The following is a 23,050-nucleotide window of genomic DNA, read 5'->3' on the forward strand; positions in this document are numbered from 1 at the left end:
TTCCCTCTTGTTACTAACTGCTCGCTAATTCCTGCTATCAGCTGTTTCCTGTTTATCCACCGCCAGTGGCTCGCACATGCGGCATCATCAACAGCTCCTCCCACAAGTCTTCAACCGCTCCTCCTGTTGAATAAGGCCACCTTGGTCTGTTTAAACTAAAAGGGTTCTGCCAATATGTCTACCTTACGAGGCGGAAAATTTGGCACCTCAGATCAACTCGCCAATCCGGCTCTGTGTGTCTAAATGCTCACAGCTTGCCGACAAAACGGCCCAACATTAGTGGAAAATCTGGCAGTGTAAAAGGGGCTAGAGGCTACATCCATTACTTATTCAGATTATGTTCACTACATAAAGGGCACTGAACGTTGGCATTGGAGGTAAATCCTGAGGTTCAAAATCCTCTGATGTGAACATAATTCCTAAGAATACTGGGCTAAAATGAGACCAATTGCATGTAAGATTTAGTTTTTTGAATGTACTTTCTTGTCTAAAATCTAAAGTTGGTGTTATGTGGTTTCAAGTCTAATTAATTGATTGATAAGTGATTAAATGTACTGTCCTCAGTCAGAAATGCCATTGATTAATGTAAGTCTCCTCTGTGATCCAGGTCAGTATCTGGTGTGGATGTGGACCCTGATCTGGTGCACATGGAAATGCAAGATACAAGTGGAGGTACAGTGATGTTCCATCTGTGTATTCATGATCCTGTTTGGGCCTGGTCAAAGCAGCAGAGTGAAATGTATTCATTTTAATTGAATTGCCACTAGGGCTGCAGCTATCGATTATTTTAGTAATCGAGTATTCTATCAATTATTCCATCAATGAATGGAGTAATCGGATAAGAAATACTTTTTGTTTATTAAAGTGCAATACTATACATGAAAGAGAAAATAAGACGGGTCTCTTAAAATGAACAAGTAACTGGTTTCCTTTTTTAAAAAACATTTTTATTGGGATTGCGCATTCTGGGCTTTAAAGAAATCATTTTGGCAATGCAAAATAAAATAAAATATAAATTAATTTTCAATAGAATTTTAAACACTAAAACAGGTAATAAGACATAACCTATTAATAATAAATAATACATAAACATTGCCTTTAGGTTGTGCAACTTAACTTTTAGAACTACTCAGGCATAACATAAGCCTGTCCTCTTGAAAGGCTTTGTGGCATCTGAAGATGCAAAACAAGTGGACAATAAGGTTGGAACTTGGAACAAGAGTTCACACTTTTACAAAGCTAACATGCTATGAAGGTTAGTATTCATGAATACACCTCCTTAATTGTCTTGCTCTACATATTTTAACATACTTCAGTTTTCAACAAATAGAACTTCAGATGTGCATTGTAATACACTTGAGAAATGTCACAGAATTAGATTAACACACACAAAAATAAATCTCACAGTTCATCAGTTCTGGTACTGGTACTCAGGAGTGTGTGTGTGTGTGTGTGTGTGTGTGTGTGTGTGTGTGTGCGCGTTTGCACGCGAGCGAGCGAGTGAGAGAGAGGGTAAGTATTTAAATGAGCATGTGGTTGCAATGAAGAAAAGTAAGCATATCAGCATGCTCAAACTGAGGCTTGCCCTGCACTTCGAAGCAATGTTTCCTGCTGCAGAAAACAGCCGCTCTGATGACACACAAAAGACTTCGCCAGCTTTGCTAGAGTTGGAGCTGCATTTGTTTTCCACCATGACAGTGGATTCTCCTTCTTTGACAGAGGATGTTCTCCAAAATACATCACGACCTCCTACTGCACAGTTTGATTTAACTGCTGCTCCTCGTCCTCTTCATCACTGGTGTTGGAGTCTGATGATCCCAGTATGTTGCTGAGGAACGATGTTGCACCTATGGAATGTGTTACTGGGCTGTCTTGGGCTGTGTTGGAGGCTCCATTTTCACTTGCCTTGGACTGCCTCTCTTTCTTTTTGACAGCAAGTGCCATGGTTTGTACTGTGCTTTGGACCTTGAATACTTCATCAGCAGGCAGGAACTTGAGTTTTTGAAACCTGGGATCCAGAGCAGCAGCAAGTAGGACTTCGTTTGGACATTCAGGTTGAAACACAGATATTCCCTGCCATCTTGCTGTGATCTGCTCCGCCGCATGAGCCTGGAGTGACTTGACTGGTGCAGTCTCAAAAGATAAACTCTATATGGACTTCTTGAGGCTTTGCACAAGTTGTGGAAGTGCAGAGAGGGTAGCATACTGTTGCCCACTCAGAAACACAGTAGCTCCTTCAAATGGCTCAAGGGCCTGGCTCAGTTCCTCAATCAAGTTCCACTGTTCAGGCTTGAGATCAAGGTGGTGTTTTCCTCTGAGTCACTAATGGGTCAGAGAGAGCAGCAGTCACCAGCCATCTTTGTTCCAGCAGCCTGGACAACATGTGATAAGTGCTGTTCCAGCGTGTACTTAAATCTTGCACCAGCATGTGGTGTGGTGTGCCCATTTGCTGCTGCTTATCTTTTAACTTTGTGCATGCCAGTTCCCTCTTTTTAAAATGTTCAACAAGGCATCTTGCAGCAGCCACACACCTGGAGATAGCTTGCTGGTTCTTCAGGGCACTTTGCACAACCAAGTTCAGAGTGTGACCTGCGCATCGCACTGATGTCCATCCATGCTTGTCTGTCAAGATCTTCACTGCTGCAACAACATTAGCACCATTGTCGTGGACAACAGCTTTGACTTTCTCCTGTGGTGTATTTTAGGCTGCATTTGCTACTTACACCAACTGATATTTTGGTTTCTGTGGTATTTTATGCATCACTGTAGGTTATGTGTGTATATTCAATTAAGTTTGATTTCAGTGAATAGGGTCAGTGGGTTTAGGGCAACCTTCAGCATTTTAAGTAAACACACTAGCCATTGATTTACATGGCTAAATAGCCATTAGCCACAATTAACGTATTTATTCGCAGGCATACATCTAAACCAGCAATCACATTGATTTTTGTTTATGCCAACGTTAGCGTTACCTTGTGTCGGGTGTACACCGGGGAGTGGACGCATGAACTGGGTGCTTGTGGTTGAGCTGCTGAAGCATCGATGTTGTGCTATTATGATATGCTAATTCGACTTTACAATGCACACACTGCATCGCGTTTTCCTTAAGTTTGAGCTTGAAATGGTCCCAAACTTTTGACTGTTTTTGCCGTTTTCTGACAGTTTCTTCTCTTCCATCTTCACTGCTTACTCTCTCTTGTTCCATTTTGCTTTCTCCGCTGCCTTCTTTACGTTGTGTCGACATCACTGCGTTGTCCTCCGTGCTTCCTCCTCCTCTTCTTCTTCTTGTTTTATGGCGGTTGGAACTTTTTAGTTCATTACTGCCACCTAGCTAATCATCCGTGCGAAACACGGTGCTTTGTATATAGTTTGAATGAAATGCAGCCTCGATTCGAAGCCTTTTTGTGTTGATGATTTTTAATAATCGAGTTACTTGAGTTACTCAAGGAATCGTTTCAGCCCTAATTGCCACAGTTGGTGGGTTTGCTCACAGATGAAAAGTAAATATGTGAAACTTTCACACAGAATTCAACTCTGGTCAATGTTGTCACACACTATCACATCATTGAACAATTATAAACTAACCATGAGAAGCCAATTAGACAAAGCAAAAGAGAAAGTAGTCCTTACAGCAACACAGCCCAATGAAAGTGTTAAATGAAAAATTAAAACTGAAACCTGCATTGTTTACATCTAGGTTTACTAGCTAATACTCTTCTTCTTTCTTGCCATATTGAAACAGTCATTGGCATTCTACTGTCTGCAACTGTCAGTTGGTGTTACTGGGTGTGAAAATGCACAAGTTACAAACAAAATAGGATCCCCTCGTAAAATACACTGCTCCATAGAGCTTTGGAATTTGACTCTGGTAGACTTGCTCTCAGTGTACCAGAATTACCAGAGATTGTGGTATCCAGAAACCTGAAGGTGTCCACAGTAGACACTGTGCTGTTGAGGATGGTGAGGCGGGGCAGTGTTGGGGGGCTTCTCCTGAAGTCCACTGTCATCTCCACAGTCTTGAGCGGGTTCAGCTCTCGGTGGTTCTGATCGTACCAGAGGAACACCTCCTGTCTGTATGCTGACTCATCACAGTCCCATATTAGACCGATGACCGTGGTGTCGTCCGCAAATTTCAGGAGTTTCACAGAAGGGTCCCCTGAGGTGCAGTCGTTGGTGTACAGGGAGAAGAGCAGTGGGGAAAGTACACACCCCTGGGGGGCACCAGTGCTGATGGACCGGGAGCTGGATGTGATGATCCCCAGCCTCACACACTGCCTCCTGTCAGTCAAGAAGCTGGTAATCCACTGACAGGTGTAGACAGGCACCATGAGCTGGATGAGCTTCTTGTGGAGTATTTCAGGGATGATGGTGTTGAAAGCCGAGCTGAAGTCCACAAACAGGATTCTTGCGTAAGTCCCTTGGGAGTCGAGGTGGTGCAGGATGTAGTGCAGTGCCATGTTGACTGCATCATCCGCCGACCTATTTGCCCGGTAGGCAAACTGCAGGGGGTCCAGCAGCGGGCCTGTGATGTCCTTTAGGTGGTGCAACAGCAGTCTTTCAAAGGATTTCCTGATTAGAGATGTCAGGGCGACAGGCCTGTAGTCATTTAATCCTGTGATGGAGGGCTTCTTCGGACCGGGATGATGGTGGAGCGTTTGAAGCAGGGGGGTACTTCACAGCTCCAGTGATCGGTTGAAGATCAGAGTGAAGGTAGGGGCCAGCTGGTCAGAGCAGACTCTCAGGCAGGAGGGAGACAGCACCGTCAGGTTCCGGAGCCTTCCTGGTCTTCTGTCTCTGGAAGAGCCGATACACATCCTGTTCACAGACCTTTAGTGCAGGTGGGGGGTCAGAGGAGAGGGGGGAGCTGGGGGTGCAGGTAATCCCTTTGTGTGGTTGAAACGTGTGAAAAGGGCCTTTTCAAGCATGCAGAAGCTGTTCAGGTTGTCTGCTCATCGGAGATTTTCCACAGGGTGGGGGGGGGGGTGGTCTTCTGTAGTTGGTAATGTCCCGCAGGCCTCTCCAAACTGAGGCAGAGTCCCTGGCTGAGAAGCTGTTTTTTAGCTTCTTACTGTAGCCCCTCTTGGCTACCCTGATCTCTTTTGTCAGCTTATTTCTGGCCTGCTTGTACAAGGCCCCATCCTTGCTCCTGTGGGCCTCCTCCTTGGCCTGGTGCAGCCACCTGAGTTTGGGTGTGAACCAGGGTTTGTTGTTGTTATATGTACAGAAGGTCTTGGTCTGCACACACGTCATCACAATAACTGATGTAAGATGTCACAGTGTCAGTTAGTTCATTGAGGTCTGCTGCTTCAAAAACACTCCAATCTGTGCTATCAAAGCAGGCCTGTAGCTCCAGCTTTGACTCCTCAGTCCACTTCCTTACAGTCCTTACTACAGGCTTACTTGTACTCGTACTCGTACCCGGACCCGGATAAGCAGAGGACGACGACTCTGCTTATCCGGGTCCGGGTCGCGGGGGCAGCATCCTCAGCAAACAAGCCCAGACAGTCCTCTCCCCAGCCACTTCCGTCAGCTCTTCCGCGGGAACCCAGGGCAACCGGGTGATGTAGTCCCTCCAGTGTGTCCTGGGGCGGCCCCGAGGTCTCCTACCGGTTGGACACGCCTGAAAAACCTCCCAAGGGAGGCATCCGGAAGGCATCCTTACCAGATGCCCGAACCACCTCAACTGGCTCCTCTCGATGTGGAGGAGCAGCAGCTGTACTCCGAGTCCCTCCCGGATGTCCGAGCTCCTCACCCTATCCCTAAGGCTGAGCCCAGCCACCCTTCGGAGGAAACTCATTTTGGCCGCTTGTACTCGTGATCTCATTCTTTCGGTCACTACCCAGAGCTCGTGACCATAGGTGAGGGTTGGAACATAGATCGACCGGTAAATCGAGAGCTTAGCTTTTTGGCTAAACTCCCTCTTCACCACAACAGACCGGTTAAGCACCTGCATCACTGCTGACGCCACCCCAATCCACCTATCAATCTCCCGCTCCATCCTACCCTCACTCGTGAACAAGATCCCGAGTTACTTAAACTCCTCCACCTGAGGAAGGGCCTCCCCCCTGACCTGGAGTGGGCAATCCATCCTTTTCCGGCTGAGGACCATGGCCTCAGACTTGGAGGTGCTGATTCTCATCCCAGCCACTTCACCCTCAGCTACATAAACTACTACAGGCTTAGAAGTTTTTAATTTCTGCCTGTAGGTGGGGATGAGATGGAGCAGACAGTGATCAGAGAGCCCCAAAGCTGCATGGCGGACAGAGCGATAAGCGTCCTTTAAAACTGTATAGCAGTGGTTCAGTGTGTTGGAGTCCCTGGTTGGGCATTTTATATGCTGTTTATATCTGGGAAGTTCATGAGAGAGGTTTGCTTGGTTAAAATGCCCTAGGATGATGAGCAGGGGGTCTGGCTGTTTTTTCTCCACGTCTGTCACCTGGTCAGCCAAGTGTTGTAACACCTCCGTTCACATGCCTGAGGTGGGATGTAAACACCAACCAGAACAAACGAGGAAAACTCCAGACCCGCTGTTTCTTCCCACTTTAACCTGAATAGCCGCAGCATGACCGGAGGGAAGCACAGACAGTTAGCCTCCGCGGTTTGGTGTGTCAGCACCTTAAGTGAGGGCTGCATGACTTCTTCAACACTGTGACATCTGTACACCAACCTTTGTTTATGTAGAAGCACGTTCCGCCTCCCTTTGTTTTCCCCGAGAGCTCTGTGGTGCGGTCCGCTCAGAAAAGTCGGAATCCCAGCAGTCGTAATGCGCTGCCTGGGATGTGTTTACTGAGCCAGGTTTCAGTGAAACACAGGGCGGCAGATCTAAGTCCGAGTTTTTATGAGGTAGAAGCAGCAACTCGTCCATCTTATTTGCCGGAGAGTGGACATTCGCCAGGTGTATAGACGGGAACAGAGTGTGTAATCCCCGCTGCTGTAGCCAGACCAACGCTCCCATGCGCTTGCCCCATCTCCGGCAAATCTCAAGGAGAGCCGCTGCGCCTCCGACCAAAATCTCTGCAAAACTTGCTGGGTCGTTAAAAACTGGCAACAAATTTCCAGTGCAGGACCGACCAATGTGTAAGAGTTCTTCTCTGGTGAAAGGGGGGCAGGAAGCTACAAAACCAAGAAACAGACAAAACCAGGAGAAGTACAAGAGAGCAAAGTCCTGAAGCGGCCATCGGTGGCGCCATCTCGGGCCAACACAAAATACTGTCAGTTTCCATCCAAGCAGCGTTCAAACATAGTTCAAAATTAATCAGCACTCAGTTTGAAAGAGAGTTTGAATAAGTAACAGATATAAAAAGAAGTAATACAGGAACATTTTCACTGGCTTCCATGCTGCTTATTTCTGTTTACTTACCTGTTTACCAGACTGTCACTGATGTCTAACATAAATGAAAAAACAAACAAACAAAAAAACTAGAACTGCAAGCAGTTATGAACGGGGTCCAAGCCTCCCAGCGCAACTCGGCCTCCACGCCCCATGGAGCCCACGGGCTCAGGGCAAGTGTCAGGTGCAGTGGATGTACCAAAGGCTGAATGTATTTATTGCAAAAAGTCATGCCCACTTTGACCACTCATTACCAAACTTTGTGGCTGGCCTCAGGGCTGTCCCCACATCATGCTCAACAATTTTTGTACAAATTCGATCAACTTTTATGAAACGTGATATCTCTGGGTTAACAGTGTCCACTAGTGGCCAATTTGGGCCAAATTTGTCACCGAGCCTCTGAACGACCTCTGGAACAAGTGTGTTAAGTGTCATGTTGATATAATTTAGTCTGACAAAAATATGCAACAATATGTGTATTTTAGCTAGCAAATTTATTTTGTCGTTAATAATTCGCACATTTTTTTACCGGGCAAAATTCTTTTGATAACTTTAGATCAGGTCCATCTTGAGAGTTGACCTGCCAAGTTTCATGAAGTTTGGACAAAATCTGTAGAGAGGAGTTTGAAAAAGTAGGTTTTGGATGTGTAGCGACTTAGCGAAGGAAATGTGTGGCGGAAGTGGGCAGGTCTATGTCAGCAAATCCAGCTCTATTTAGGGAATACGGGTATATAAAGTTTATGGATATGTGATTTAAAATGTGGAAGTTACAGGAAAAAACGCGTTTGCATCTGTTTTAGCGCCACCTAGTGGAGTATCTGCACAATTTTTGGTATGGTAGGTCTGTGTCCTATTCCACATGTTCTCTATAAATTTCACAGCTCTCAGTACAATAGGGCTGTCAGAACGAACTTCGCTATTCGAAAACAATTCGAATTAAAGCCGCAAGCAGCTGTGATCAGGCCCTCGCTCTCCCGCACCACCGCGGGGGGCCAGCAGCACGCATCACTGAAACGGTTATGTGAAAACTCAGAGTAAGTTAAACCTGACCTGGCATGACGTTTCATCTTTCTAGTCCAAAAAAAAAAACGCTATGGGGAGGGTTTTTTGAAAATTTCAAGGGGGCGCTATAGAGGCATTTTGTCCCCCCATGGGTGATGCCCCTATCAGATTTAAGAGCTCACCATTCTTGACCTGTGCATCAATTTTCATGAGGAGATGAGGTCGCTGAAGCCATCAATATGCCAAACGTATTTAGTGGCGAGGGATCGATAGTCACCACACTGCCACAGGGACACCATTAGACTTAGCTTCACAGCGTTCATAAGGTAGCTTCACCAACTTGTTCTGCATGCATGAGAAGTGGAATGAAGTTGATGCCGTCAAGTTTGTGGCATCAGTACATGTTAAAGGAAAAACTGGTCATTTTCTGCTACCACCGGGGGGCGCTATGAGTAAGGTGGGATATTGACATATTGGGGCGTTCGGGGCGGAGCCATCATCATGTCCAGCAAGTTTGAAGCAGCTGAGATCAAGTATGTGGGCAGGAAAGCCGTTCGAAATTCGATGGCAAGAAAACGAAAAGTTGCCAAAATTTGTCATGCCCTAGCGGCCACGCCCCTTGACATAGAGAAAAGCTTTTAATAACTTTTGATCAGCATGTTCTTAGGATGATCTGTAGACAATTTGAAGTTGATTGGACGAAATCCGTAGGAGGAGTTTGTTCAAATTTAAGTTGTGGAAATCGCCGTAGCGAAAAAATTCAAAACAAAATGGTCGCAAGAATAATTATAATAATAATTAAAGCTGCAAGCAGCTGTGATTGGGCCCTCGCTCCCCGATGCAACTGTGGAGGCCTGAGGCACGTGGGGGTTGTGGCGCGAAAAGACAAGGGAGAAAAAACCTGGCAGGAGCAAAAAAATGCAATGTTTCGTTCATCCACCAGGTAGCGCTACGAGCATAACCAGATGTGGCCAGGTGCGTTCAGGGGTGGACCCTCATCACACATGTGAAATTTCGAGCAAATCGGATTATGCATGAAGGATTTATACCAAGTTGATGTTCCATGGCGAAGAATGAAAAGTCGCCACCGCCACCGCCGCTGCGGCAGCCTGCAACATGACAGGACACGTGTGTCACTATGGAGATTCATCGATTTGATCGTCATGTGGCCACAAAATGTAGTTGATTAGGTCAGGAGCTTGAGCTTGGTGTTTGTCAGTGTAAGAGATGGCATTTCCTGTTTCCACAAGGGGGCGCCATGAGCAAGATTGCCTTATCATGTAAATAAGTTTTGAAGCAGTTTGGATGAATTATGTGGGAGAGAGAGCTGCTTGAATATGCATGGCGATGGATCAAAAATGGCAGCGCCATAGCAGCCACGCCCTTTGACCTACAGACATAGAGAGCACAATTTTCGATCAGCATGGTCTCTGGATGATCTGTAAAAAAAATTGAAGTCGATTGGATGAAATCCCTAGGACTAGTTCGTTAAAATACAACGTGGAAATCATGCCAAAATGATAAGTCAAAATCAAAATGGCTGACTTCCTGTTTGGAGTAGACCATTGGTGCCAGAGACTTTTATGTGCATCTGGACAACATACACATGTGTGCCAATTTTCATGTTCCAACTCCAAAAAAACCCCAATGGGAAGGGGTTTTTGAAAAATTGAAGGGGGCGCTATAGAGGCATTTTGTCCTCCCCATGGGCGACGCCCCTATCAGATGCAAGAGCTTGCAATTCTTGACCTGTACATCAATTTTCATGAGGAGATGAGGTCGCTGAAGCCATCAAAATGCCAAACGTATTTGGTGGCGAGGAAGGCGGCATAGCGGCCACGCCCCTTGACATAGAGAAAAGCTTTTAATAACTTTTCATCAGCATGGTCTCTGGATGATCTGTAAAAAAATTTGAAGTCGATTGGATGAAATCCCTAGGACTAGTTCGTTAAAATACAACATGTGGAAATCACGCCAAAATGACAAGTCAAAATCAAAATGGCCGACTTCCTGTTTGGAGTAGACCATTGGTGCCAGAGACTTTTATGTGCGTCTGGACAACATACACATGTGTACCAATTTTCATGTTCCAACTCCAAAAAAAACCCTATGTGGAGGGGTTTTTGAAAATTTCAAGGGGGCGCTATAGAGGCATTTTGTCCCCCCCCCATGGGCGACGCCCCTATCAGATGTAAGAGCTCACTATTCTTGACCTGTGTATCAATTTTCATGAGGAGATGAGGTTGTGGAAGCCATCAAAATGCCAAACATATTTAGTGGCGAGGGATCGATTGTCGCCACGCCGCCACATGGACACCATTAGACGTAGCTTCACAGCATTCATAAGGTAGCTTCACCAACATGTTCTGCATGCATTATAAGTGGAATGACGTTGATGCGGTCAAGTTTGTGGCATTAGTACATGTTAAAGTAAAAGCTGGTCACTTCCTGTTACAACCGGAGGGTGCTATGAGTAAGGTGGGATATTAACATATGGGGGCATTCGGGGCGGACCCATCATCATGTTCGGCAAGTTTGAAGCTGCTGAGATGAAGTATGTGGGCAGGATAGTCGTTCGAAATTCGATGGCAAGAAAACGAAAAGTCAAATTTGTCACGCCCTAGCGGCCACGCCCCTTGACATAGAGAAAAGCTTTTAATAACTTTTGATCAGCATATTCTCAGGATGATCTGTAGCCAATTTGAAGTCGATCGGACGAAATCCCTAGGAGGAGTTTGTTAAAATGTAAGTTGTGTAAATCGCCGTAATGAAAAAATTCAAAACAAAATGGCTGACTTCCTGTTGGGATTTTACCATGACGTCAAGAGACTTTTTTGTGCGTCCTGGTATGATACATGTGCTTACCAAATTTCGTTTGCCTATGACAAACTAACCCCAAAGGGGAGGGGTTTTTGAAAATTTGTAGGGGGCGCTATTTCCGCATTTCGCGCCGACCATGTACAACCGCCCAAAAATTTCGAATTTCGGATGCAGCCGGATGAATGTGGAAAGTTAGAAGCATTTTGAAACTTGGGAAAGAGGCGAAATTGGGGCACGAAGTCGGGTAAAGAATAATAATAATTAAAGCTGCAAGCAGCGATGAACGGGCCCTTGCACCTTCACGCAACTCGGGGGGGCTCGCAGGACGTCTTCTGACGTGTCAATTCATTTCTGTCAAAGTTAGACATCGCATGCAGGAGTGACTTGGCATATCCCTGATACAGTGCTGGAATGACATATTTCACATTTTGTATCACTTCCTCTTTCCACTAGAGGGAGCTGGAAAGCGCAGTAATTATACATCATGTTTTTATACATCAAATATACACCACAGCATTTAACTTTCAGATAAATCAAAAGATAAGTGTTTGAGACCTACTTCCTGTCACCACTAGCTAACACTATGAGTATCAGGAAATATGGTCATATAAATGTTTTCAGGGCAAGACTAATATGAATCATCTGAAGTTTGATGGAGATCAGAACATTTACGGCAACAATATAGCAATTTCCTGTTTCATGGCGAGACCTCAAAATTAAATCCTCTGCAGCACGTATAGACACTAATGATATGTAATGTTAGTGTACATCAAATACACACCACAGCACTGAAATTTCAGGTTAATCTAAAGATAAGTGTCTGGTAAGAAGTACTTCCTTTCACCACTAGGTGGCGCTATGACTATCACAGAATATTGTCATATAAATGTGTTCAGGGTGGGACAAATATGAATCATGTCAAGTTTGGTGGACAACGGACCATTTACTGCAAATTTATAGCAATTTCCTGTTTCATGGCGAGACATCAAAAGTAAACCCTCTGCAGCGTGTGTAGACACTAATGATATGTCATGTTTGTGTACATCAAATACACACCACAGCACTGAAATTTCAGGTTAATCCAAAGATAAGTGTCTGGTAAGAAGTACTTCCTTTCACCACTAGGTGGCGCTATGACTATCACAGAATATTGTCATATAAATGTGTTCAGGGTGGGACAAATATGAATCATGTCAAGTTTGGTGGACAACGTTCCATTTACTCCAAATTTATAGCAATTTCCTGTTTCATGGCAAGACATCAAAATTAAACCTTCTGCAGCACACGTAGACACTAATGATATGTCATGTTTGTGTACATCAAATATAGACCACAGCATTGAAATTTCAGGTTAATCCAAAGATAGGTGTCTGATAAGAAGTACTTCCTTTCAACACTAGGTGGCGCTATGATTATCAGGCAATATCGTAATGAAAATGTGTTCAGGGCGGGACTAATATGAATCATGTGAAGTTTGGTGTAGATCGGACCATTTATGCCAGAGCTACAGCAATTTCGTTTTTCATGGCGAGACCTCAAGATTCAACACTCGGCAGTGGGCGCACCATTCAACTATGGGCAAATCCTGTGATAACTTTTGGTCACAACGTAGTCACGCTTACATACACCAAGTTTGGAGCCAATCTGATTAAATCTGTAGGACAAGTTCGTTAATTTACAAGCCCTGGAAATGGGCAAAAACGCACAAAAGTGGCACAAGTGAATTCAAAATGGCGGACTTCCTGTTGGGTTTGGAGCATGGCTCCAAGAGACTTTTTTATACATAACAGAGTGTTACAGGGGACTACCAAGATTCATATATGCAGGTCAAACCAGCTTTGGGGGCTGCTTAATTGAAATATTCTAGGGGGCGCTGTCTTGGTGCATCAAAGCACAAAAATCACATCAGACAACAGGACTTGCGACCTGTGATGTGTATGCCACGTTTGGTGAGTTTTCAAGCATTCCTTGTCCCTTCAAAACAACATTGTGTTTGATGGCGAACAAGGCGGCGCCACGGTGACAGCGTTTGATGAAAACTCAAAAGCTTCATTTTTAAGTATCATCAAGGTCTAAGGACTTAGACCAGCAAGTTTGAGGTGGGTCTGATTAACCTGCTAGAAGAGGGACATCAAAGAATGTATGAAGTAACTTTCTGTTGCCAGTAGGTGGCGCTATGGCTGTGATTCAAAATTCCTCTGTAGATGTGTTCAGGGCTGGACTGTCATCATATGTGTGAAGTTTTGGCAAGATATTCCCACGTGGAGTCAAGTTACAGAAACGTTTATCATCACGGCGAAACATCAAAGTTTGCCGCCAGGCCGTGGCCACGCCCTTCGACGAAAACTCACAGTTTCCACAATAAAGCGTCATCAACTTCTTATGACTTTTTTGACCAAGTTTGAGATGGATCTGGTCAGTTCTGTAGGAGATGTACATTAAAGTCTAAAACATGACATTTCCTGTTGCCAGCAGGGTGCGCTATATTTATCTCAAATTATTGACATGTAGATGTGTTCAGGGCAGGACTGTCATTAATCCTGTGAAGTTTGGGCAAGATTGGACCATGTATGCTGGAGTTATAAACTACTTCCTGTTTAGTGGTGAGACCCCTAACTTTGACGCCATCCCACGGTCACATGCATTGACGAAAACTCAAGCTTTTGGGACATACCAAGGTTTGAAGTCGATCGGATGAAATCTGTAGGACTAGTTTGTTCATTTAGGACCCCTGTAAATGGCCAAAAATGCACCAAAATTGCACAGTAAATTCAAAATGGCCGACTTCCTGTTGGGTTTACAGCATGCCTCCAAGAGGCTTTTTTGTAGGTCCTGGAGTGTTACATAAGCCTTCCAAGTTTCATACACGTAGGTTAAACTAGCTTCAAGGGCTGTTTCCTCAAACTTTTGTTGGGGGCGCTACTGAGCCATTTTTTGGAACCCGCACACGAGACCCTTAAAATATCAAATTTTTCACCAGTCCTGATATATCTGCAAAGTTTCATGAGTTTTCAGGTATGTTAAGCCTCCCAAAAAGGCAATTCATTTGGAGGAATAATAATAATGATAATAATAATAAATCCTTGCATTTCAAAAGGGACCTCGCACCGCTAGGTGCTCAGGCCCTAATAATAAAAAATCCTTGCATTTCAATAGGGTCCTCGCACCGCTAGGTGCTCGGGCCCTAATAATAACTAGAACTGCAAGCAGTTATGAACGGGGGCCAAGCCCCCCTGTGCGACTCGGTCCCCGCGTCCTGCGGAGCCCATGGAAGTTGTCCCCGATGGACGACGGGTCCCTGGGCGACTGCATGTTTATGAATGTGTCATTTAAAATGTGGAAGTTACAGGCAAAACCGCCTTTGCATCCGTTATAGCGCCACCTATAGACCGATTTGCGACAAATTTGGCACAAAGCCTCTGGATGACCTCGGGAACGAGTGACTTAAGTTTGATGTTGAAAGCATCTACTTTGAGCGAAATATGAAACAATGTGTGTTTTTTAGCTAGCAAAAAAGATTGTTTGGTTGTAACAAGCGCATTTTTTGGAGTGCCAAAATTCTTTTGATAACTTCATCAGACACATCTGGAGATTCTATGTGCAAAGTTTCAGGCAGGTGGCACTTAAAATGTAGGAGAAGTTCAAAAAAGTAGGTTTTGGACATGTGACAAATTAGCAAAGAGAATGTGCAGCAGAAGTGGGCGGGGCCTGTGTCAGAAAACCCAGCTCTATCCAGGGAACACATGGATATAATGTTTGTGAAAGTGTCATTTAAAATGTGTAAGTTGCAGGCAAAAACGTGTTTGCATCCGTTATAGCGCCACCTAGTGGAGTACATGTGCAATTTTTGGTACGGAAGATCTGTGTCCTATTCTATATGTACCCTTAAAATTTCAAAGCCCTCAACATAATAGTTTGGCTGAAATTAATGTTTGTTGTTTATCTTGTAATAAGCCATGCCCACATTGACCAGTCATGACCACCTTCAAGATATGACCTCAGAATTGGCCCTACATCATACCAACCGAATTTCGTAGAAATCAGTGCAGCCGTTCAAGAGATATAAACTCACCATATTTGTAGCGCCCCCTAGTTGCCAAAATTCGCCAAATTCGGCTCATGCCCTCACAGTCTTATGCCAACCAATGATCTCAAATTTGGTGTTAATAGCATTTAGTTTGACCGAGATATCCAACAGTTTGCATTTTTATAGCTAGCTATAGAAGTTTGTTTGTTAATAATTTGCGCATTGTTTGACCGAATAAAATTCTTTTGATAACTTTAGATCAGGTCCAGTAGAAGAGTGTATATGTCAAGTTTCACGCAGATTGGACAAAATCCCAAGGAGAAGTTCAAAAAAGTAGGTTTTCCAGTTTTCGCGATTTTGCAAAAAAACTTCCAGGTGCAAGTGGGCGTGGCCTATGGCAAAGTGATTCAGCTCTATTCAGGGAAGCTGGGGATACAAGATTTTTGAATGTGCGACATACGGTGTGGAAGCTATAGGCAAACACGCATTGGCCTAGGTTATAGCACCCCCTGCAGGTAGATATACATAGTTTTTTGCGTCTGAGGTACGTGCAGGGGTCTGGACCACCCCTCCAAATTGCACCGCCCTTCCTTGCACGGTTTACCTGCAGCACCACTTTTACCTACAGAAGAATAAAAATAAAAATCTTTACAAAAACAATAGGGTTCCTAGCACCGCTGGTCCTAGGAAACGCGTCTGCTTGCATACACGTTCCCTCGGCCCCTCAGGCTTGCCCCCCTAATAATAAACAGTGCGATTTCAATAGGGTCCTCCGCGTACGACTTCGTCGTCGCTCGGGCCCTAATAATTAAAGCTGCAAGCAGCGATGAACGGGCCCTCGCAGTCCACGCGCATCGGGGCATGCTGCCGTTGGGGGGCGTGCACCTAGATGTCTTGTCAGCTGTAATAAATTAAAAAATAAACGTTATCTCTTACTTACATTTCCAGTATACAGGTAGGCACCCAACCCACGTATGTATTTTTCCAAAAAGTAGAAGCTGAATACATGCCCAATAATTCAAGGTCTTCTGACTCTTTAAAAGTTGACATGGTGTCTCTAGCTCAAAGTATGAGGGACAAGAAGAGGTTGAAAGTCGATGAGTTTTGAAGAGGATTTGAAGATTTTCCAATTTACTTCCATTCACACTAATTAGACTGCCACCAGAGCACCACCTATTGGCCGATTTGCACCGAATTTTGCACAAACCCTCATCTGGCCATGGAACACAATTAGCAAAAGTGTTGTGGTAATCTGACTGTATTTGGTCAAGATATGAAAGACTGTCTGTTTTGAAAACAATGCGCAGGAATTTGTTGTTTTATATTTTGGCCGTTTAATTTGGCCTTTTAATAACTTTTTGTCAGGAGGGTTTACAGATGCTACATGCAAAGTTTGGTGCAAATCGGTCAAATCGCCTAGGAGGAGTTCGAAAAAGTAGGTTTTTCATTTGTCGCGATTTAGCGAATGTAAAGTTACCGCGAAAGTAGGCGTGGCTTACACCACACAATTCAGCGGAATTCAGAGAACACGTAAATAGAAGGTTTAACAATGTGCGACATATTATGTGGGAGTTATTAGCCAAAAACGCTTTTGCATTGAAAATAGCGCCACCTGACCAATTTCATCTCCATGAATGTTATGGTGTTGGCACAGTGCCAAATATTAAATTAGACGGCCACCAGAGCGCCACCTAGTGGTGGATCGTTGGTAGTTTCATGCCAATCAGTGAAATTGCCTGGGAGGAGTTCGAAAAAGTAGGTTTGTGACATTTTGCGAATTTGCGGAAAAAAACAGTAGGCGGAAATGGGCGTGGCCTATACCACAAGATTCAGCACAATTCACTGAACGCGTGGATATATTTTTCTGAATGTGCGACAAAGTATATGGGAGTTACGAGCCAAAACGCACTTTCCTTAATAATAGCGCCACCTAGTGGTGGAAATTCAGGACGACAATAAATTATAAAATTTTTCGCCAGGTGTGACTTATAATCCAAGTTTGGTGAGTTTTGGGGTATGTTCAGGCAGTAAAACATGCGATCATATGGGCAGGAAAAAAAAAAAAAAAAAAAAAAAAAAAAAAATATATATATATATATATATATATATATATATATATAAATACATATATAAATAATCGGGAGAAAAACAATAGGGACCTCGCAGGTCTCCTGCTTGGGCCCTAATAAACGCGATTACAATAGGGTCCTCACAGACGACTTCGTCGTCGCTTGGGCTCTAATAATAATAAACAGCACGATTACAATAGGGTCCTCACGGATGACTTCGTCGTCGCTCGGGCTCTAATAATAATAAACAGCACAATTACAATAGGGTCCTCACGGACGATTTCTTCGTCGCTCGGGCCCTAATAATCAGGAGAAAAACAATAGGGACCTCGCAGGTCTGTGACTTGCTTGGGCCCTAATAAACAGCGCGATTACAATACGGTCCTCACAGACGACTTCGTCGTCACTTGGGCCCTAATAATAATAATAAACAGCACGATTTCAATAGGGTCCTCACGGACGACTTCGCCGTCGCTCTGGCCATAATTATTGTAAAAATAAGCATATTCGAAGTTGGAAAGTATTCAATATTTCGATAACTATAACGGTTCGAATATTTTGAAAAAAAAAAAAAAAACAAAAGAAAAAAACGGCACTCTACTGTGCATTAAGAGATGTTTTTTTGGGGAAATGACTGTCAGAGAAGCCCTGTTTACAAACAGACCTACAATCCATCTCCTCTCCTCTCCTCTCTTCTCAGCGGAGGCCTGTCAGCCCTGCGCTGACAGTGACAGGGCGCATCTCTTTGATCCGAAGTGACACAGCCCGTTTGCTCATGCTTCGGGGTCGTTCTATAGAGTAATTGCAAATAAATATTGTTTTAATGTGTAACTATTGAAATGGTCACAAGGGCTTTCATAAATTCCTACAATGTTGCAACACTGCCACCTTTGCAGGTTAAAAGTTAATGACAGCGACTTGAAGTGAGGAAGAGCAACACGTCTCCGACTTGTCAGCGCAGTGGTGTCGTTACCGACACAGCTGCGCAGCTGAAGACGCTCACTTTTGCATGTGATGCAAAATATTAAAATAACGTCATTATAACAAAAAAAATATAAAAATGCGGTGGTAGGCCTAGGCTATAGCCTATACCAAGGAAAAATTCGAATTTATTTTTAACATAAAAAACATTAAAAATTCTAATCTGATTTTGGGGAAAGATTGACAGCCCTACAGTACAATAGTTCAGCTGAAATAAAGGTTTGTTGTTTATCTTGTAATAAGCCACGCCCACTTTGCCCAGTTGTGACCACCTTCAATATATGGCCTCAGGAATGGCCCTACATCGTACCCACCAAATTTCATAAAAATCGGCGTAGCCGTTAGGGAGATATAAACTTCCCATATTTGTAGCGCCCCCTAATGGCCAACGTTTGCCAAATTCGGTTCACATGCTCACAGTGACATGCCAACCATGGATCTCAAATTTAGTGTTGATAGCATTTAATTTGACTGAGATACGGAACAGATCGCGTTTTTATAGCTAGCTACAAAAATTTGTTTGTTAATAATTCACACATTTTTTGACCGAGCAAAATTCTTTTCTCAACTTTAGATCAGGTCCATGTCAGAAGTGTACGTGCCAAGTTTTATGCAGATTGGACAAAATCCCTAGGAGGAGTTTGAAAAAGTGGGTTTTGCAGTTTTCGCAATTTTGGTGAGAAAACAGTATAGACAGAAATGGGCATGACCTAGCCCTCGTGATGCAGCTCCATTCAAGGAATCCAGGGACATAAGGCTTTTGAATGTGGGACATATCGTTATAGACCAAAACGCGTTGGCCTTAGTTATAGCGCCCCCTATAGGCGTACATGTGTGATTTTTTGTGTCTGAGGTATGTGCAGGGGTCTTGACCAAGCCTCCAAATTGCACCACTCTCCCATGCACAGCGACATTTTTATCAACGGAACAATAAAAATAGAAATGGAAAATAATAAAAATCCTTACAATTACAATAGGGTTCCCAGCACCGCTGGTCCTGGGAAACGTGTCTGCTTGCATACACCAGGCCCTGCCGGCTTGGACCCCTAAAAACAGAAAGGCATCTTTGTCTACTGTCTGCAGAGCTGTGTACACAGCTCTAGTCCACTGGTAATTGGAAAGCAGTATATTGCATATTTTAAATGGGTTTATCTATTTTTGGTGGAAAAACAGTGTAGGTTGCTAACTCCACAGGGTACCTTTATGGTGCATTTAGGTTGAACCCAAAACAAATTTTCAGCTTGCTTTATTTGTCTAAATTTGATTGTTGGGCTGTTTTGTTAATTTTAACAACAGTACAAACCTTTGTTCCCTGTACATTGATGGAGTTATAAAGCTGTAGCATAAACATCAATATTTCTTTTTTTCAAATTAAAACTTTTCCAATCTGCAAGGTTCACCTCAACCTTTCCAATCTGCAGGGTTATCCTCAGTTCATTTTTTCATTGAATTTAGATGCAGTTATAGAAAATAAAAGCAAAGCATAGCAAATAATAAACTGTGTTTTTAGAGCTCATATCACACAATACTGAACTTTGTAATGTTTAACAGGAATCCTTTTCTATGGTAAGTGTCTTGAGAAAAGTAAAAAAAAAAATGTGTTCAGTCATCACCAAACACAAAAACTAGTTACATTTGATGGTAACACTTTATATTAAGGTACTGTAATAAGCGTTACTTAATGCTTAATAAGCACCAATTAACCAGTTAATGAGCACTTATAAGATGTTTATTACCATTAATAAGACTATATAAGCGTTAATTATAGCACAATTAACACAGTTATTATTGCATATCGGAGCATTATAAGCACTTAATGGAAACTTGATAACAGTTTATAAAGCTATCCTAAATATTAATTAATAAGATGTCTATTTACATTAATTATGATTTAGAAGGATTAATTATAGAACAATAGGACTTCCGGTTATGGCGTCTACCTGAGCAGCAGCAGGGCTTTGAGCTCCGACCCTGCGTGCACTCCATTAAGTCCAATTGACCCTCAGCTAACTTCTTTTGCTCGGCAATTACTTCTTGTTTGTGGTTGGAACTAAATTCCACGTAAGGAACAAAACAACCAGACTAAAACGGCAATGAGAGGCGACAACGACTACGACGATGCTAGCTCGGAACACATAGTGAGGGGTGGCGATGGGGATATGGAGGAAGCTAATGCTAGCCATCAAGCTGAAGGAGCTGACATCTTAGTCGTCATACATTCACTGAGAGCAAACATTAAAACACAGTTATGTGAAGTCGTCTCATCTAACCAAGAGATAAAAGAAGCAATTGGGGCTTTCTCTGAGAGGCTAACGTCGGCAGAGTCCCGCATTAGCAAACCTGAAGACGACATTTCAGCGCTAACCGGCAAAGAAACGTCCCTCCATAAGAAAGTTCAAGAGCTCACACTTAAACTTGATGACCTCGAAAACAGGCACCGACGGTGTTAATTAACCTACAGCTAATTGGTTTGCCTGAGAGAGCTGAAGATGGAGACGCGGTCACATTTCTTCAAACCTGGCTGCCTGAAACCTTTGGACCAGACACGTTTCCGAGCCCTGTCATTATTGAGTGTGCCCACTGGCTTAACTACCAGGACAAAGTTCGAGTAATGAGGGCAGCTCGACAGAAGGGTAAAGTCATGTACCGGGACCACCAAGTCATGCTTTTTCCGGACCTATCTGCGGAGGTGCAGAAACAACGCAGACAATACAACGACATGAAGCAGCAACTCCGGGATTTACACATTGACTTTGGACTCATCTTTCCAGCAAAGATGAGGGTTTTTCACAAAGGCAACCGACACTTTTTCCACTCGCCAGAGGAGGTGGAAGCATTCATTCAAGGTGTTCACCAGCAGAAAAATGGGTAACTAACGGCCGGTATCATACAAGAAAACTGTTTCAGTGATTAACACATCTGTACTCCTTATGAGGGACAATTAAGAGCAATGTTCGTGTTTAAATATTGTTTATCCTGAACACAAGTAAACCTGTTCTTGCTGTGTGCACATATGTGACTTGAATGGTGAAATGGGTGACATATTTAATTATCACCAGGGTCGGGGCAATTGATCTATATTTCAAGCAGGACGCTCCTTTCCTGCTCCTTTTAAGGTATCAGTGAACTTAACCAAGTCGCTTTAAGTGGGGGGGGGGGGGGGGGGGGGGGGAACTTGATCACAGGGGGTGGGAAAGGATAAGAAGTTTGTGTTCTTATGAGTGTATTATTGGTTTCTTTGTTGAATTGTAAGGTGCATTTTTCTCACAGGAAAGGCAAAATGTTAGTGACAGGGCTATATCATAATCATGATGTTGATAAATGATTAGGAATTTTAACCTTCAGATAATCTCCTGGAATGTTAGAGGCCTCAGGAAATTAGTTAAAATTAAACAAGTTATGAACAGACTCAAGCAGTATCATCCAAAAATTATTTTCCTACAAGAAACACATCTACTTCCCAGCGAAACAGATCGTTTAAAGAAAAGATGGCCAGGTCAAGTGATTACTTGTTCTTTCTCTTCACATGCCAGAGGAATTGCAGTGTTTGTGCATAAATCTGTCCCTCTTAAAATACAAAAGACAATTTTGGACCCAGTGGGTAGATTTATTATCTTGCAAGCATCATTATTAAACCAAGACCTAATCTTTGTGAATTTATACGGTCCAAATAATGATGACCCAGAATGTTATAATAATATATTTTTATTAATATCCTCCCTACAAGGTGCAATAATAATGGGGGGAGACTACAACTGTACCCTAGATCCAAAAGTTGACCGATCCTGTGGTACAGATCCAACCCATACAAGAAGCAGAAAAATTATCCACCAGTTTATGCAAGAGCTTAATCTAATTGATATCTGGAGATTGGAAAATCCTACTAAGAAAGAATACTCCTGCCATTCTGCTACCTACAATACCTACAGTCGTATAGATTACTTTCTTTCGTCCAAGTCTCTGATTCCCAATGTCACCAGCTGTATTTACAAGCGTATTCTCATTTCTGATCATGCTATAATTCTGCTTAGTTACCCAGCTACTACTGCCGTCAAAGGTAAGACTCTATAGAGCCTAAAGCCACATTGTTTACAAAATCCCAAATTTCTAGAATTCGTTGGGCAAAATATTGATAACTATTTTCAGTTGAACACAACAGAAACATCTGTTACGATAAGATGGGAGGCTTTCAAAGCCTATATCAGGGGACAAATGATGGGATACACAAGAAATAAATCAAATAGACAGTACTTATAGATGTTAGAGCTGGAAAAGGATATAAAGGAACTGGAACTGTAAATGAATGTATCTAATACTAGAGACAAACAACAAAAACTTGCAATTCTAAAAGCAAATTATAACACGCTATCCACCAATAAAGCCCTAGCAGGATTAACAAGACTAAAGCAGACTTACTACGATCAGGGAGAGAAGGCAGGGAAGCTACTCGCATGGCGCATTAAAACACAACAAAATGAAAGAAAAATCACAGAAATTTTGACTGCTGATGGAGATACAACATCAAATCCCCAAACAATTAATACATTATTTGAATCATACTACAAACAGTTATACACATCAGAACACTGTGTGACAAGTGAATCTCTTCACCAATTTTTTGATCAATTAAATCTCCCTATACATAGTGAGGAAGCTAAAGCTGATTTAAAAATTTCAAGAACAAGCTATTATCCCCACTATTAGATATGTTTGTGGAAAGCTTCAGCTCTGGCGAACTTCCACCATCCATGCGTAATGCACTTATAATTGTGATACTGAAATCTGGAAAATTAGCAACACAATGTGGTTCCTATCAACCAA

General features: G+C 43.2%; 1 protein-coding gene across 1 annotated transcript in view; it reads left to right on the forward strand.

Moving 5' to 3' along the window:
* The window catches only part of sorcs2 (sortilin-related VPS10 domain containing receptor 2), a 1,194,681-nt gene that overhangs the window by 906,228 nt on the left and 265,403 nt on the right, over positions 1–23,050 (forward strand). The window contains exon 6 of the mRNA XM_033609881.2: positions 608–672. Within this exon, the coding sequence (XP_033465772.1) occupies positions 608–672 (65 nt within the window). The remainder of the gene's footprint in view (positions 1–607; positions 673–23,050) is intronic.

Source organism: Epinephelus lanceolatus, chromosome 22 (assembly GCF_041903045.1).
Source record: "Epinephelus lanceolatus isolate andai-2023 chromosome 22, ASM4190304v1, whole genome shotgun sequence".
NCBI lineage: Eukaryota > Metazoa > Chordata > Actinopteri > Perciformes > Serranidae > Epinephelus > Epinephelus lanceolatus.